Genomic DNA, 552 nt, shown 5'->3' with positions numbered 1-552 from the left:
CCCCCCCCCCCACCCCCATCCCACGCGGGGGTCGCTGGGCTGTGACTTACTGAGGCTGCCCAGCTGCTTGATGATGGCAGCCAGCGTGCTGTTGGTGACACATTCCAGCTCACTCGTCACCCCCTCAGGAAGAGCCCCCCGGCAGAGATGCCGGGGCTCGATGTTCCTCTTCACCAGCGGCATGCTGCCGGCGAGCCTTCACACCTCTCCTGGGCAAAGCAGAAAGAAAGATTAGAAAGAAAATACAAAGCTTTTGCCTACTTTTTCTTCCCGGTCCCTCAGCTCTCTGCCCAGGGGACGCATCCCTCCATGCCGTGTTACGGAGGATACAGCCTGTGCGGCAGCAGCATGGCTTTTCTACGCAGGGGATGCTCCAGGGGTGAAAATCTTTGGATGCTGGAAGGAACGCAGATGCCAGGAGGGAGACAGGACCCTGCCAGGCCCTGTCCCTACCCCTGTGTTCCGCTGACAAGCCACCGTGCCGAGGGAGCCTTTCCCACTTACCCTCCTGGAGCTGCACGCCAGCCAGCAGCAAACCCCCACATGCTGCAG

At 61.1% G+C, this 552-nt stretch overlaps 1 protein-coding gene across 1 annotated transcript in view; it reads right to left on the bottom strand.

The window, feature by feature from the left end:
* LOC104498321 (wiskott-Aldrich syndrome protein family member 3-like) overlaps nucleotides 1–183 on the bottom strand; it is a gene marked incomplete at its 3' end in the record, with an annotated part of 3,119 nt that extends 2,936 nt beyond the window's left edge. The window contains exon 1 of the mRNA XM_010141678.1: nucleotides 51–183. Within this exon, the coding sequence (XP_010139980.1) occupies nucleotides 51–183 (133 nt within the window). The remainder of the gene's footprint in view (nucleotides 1–50) is intronic.
* Between the last annotated feature and the right edge of the window lie 369 nt (nucleotides 184–552).

The sequence above is a fragment of the Buceros rhinoceros genome, unplaced genomic scaffold (genome assembly GCF_000710305.1).
Source record: "Buceros rhinoceros silvestris isolate BGI_N320 unplaced genomic scaffold, ASM71030v1 scaffold34228, whole genome shotgun sequence".
NCBI lineage: Eukaryota > Metazoa > Chordata > Aves > Bucerotiformes > Bucerotidae > Buceros > Buceros rhinoceros.
This window is presented reverse-complemented; position numbering and strand designations above follow the sequence as displayed.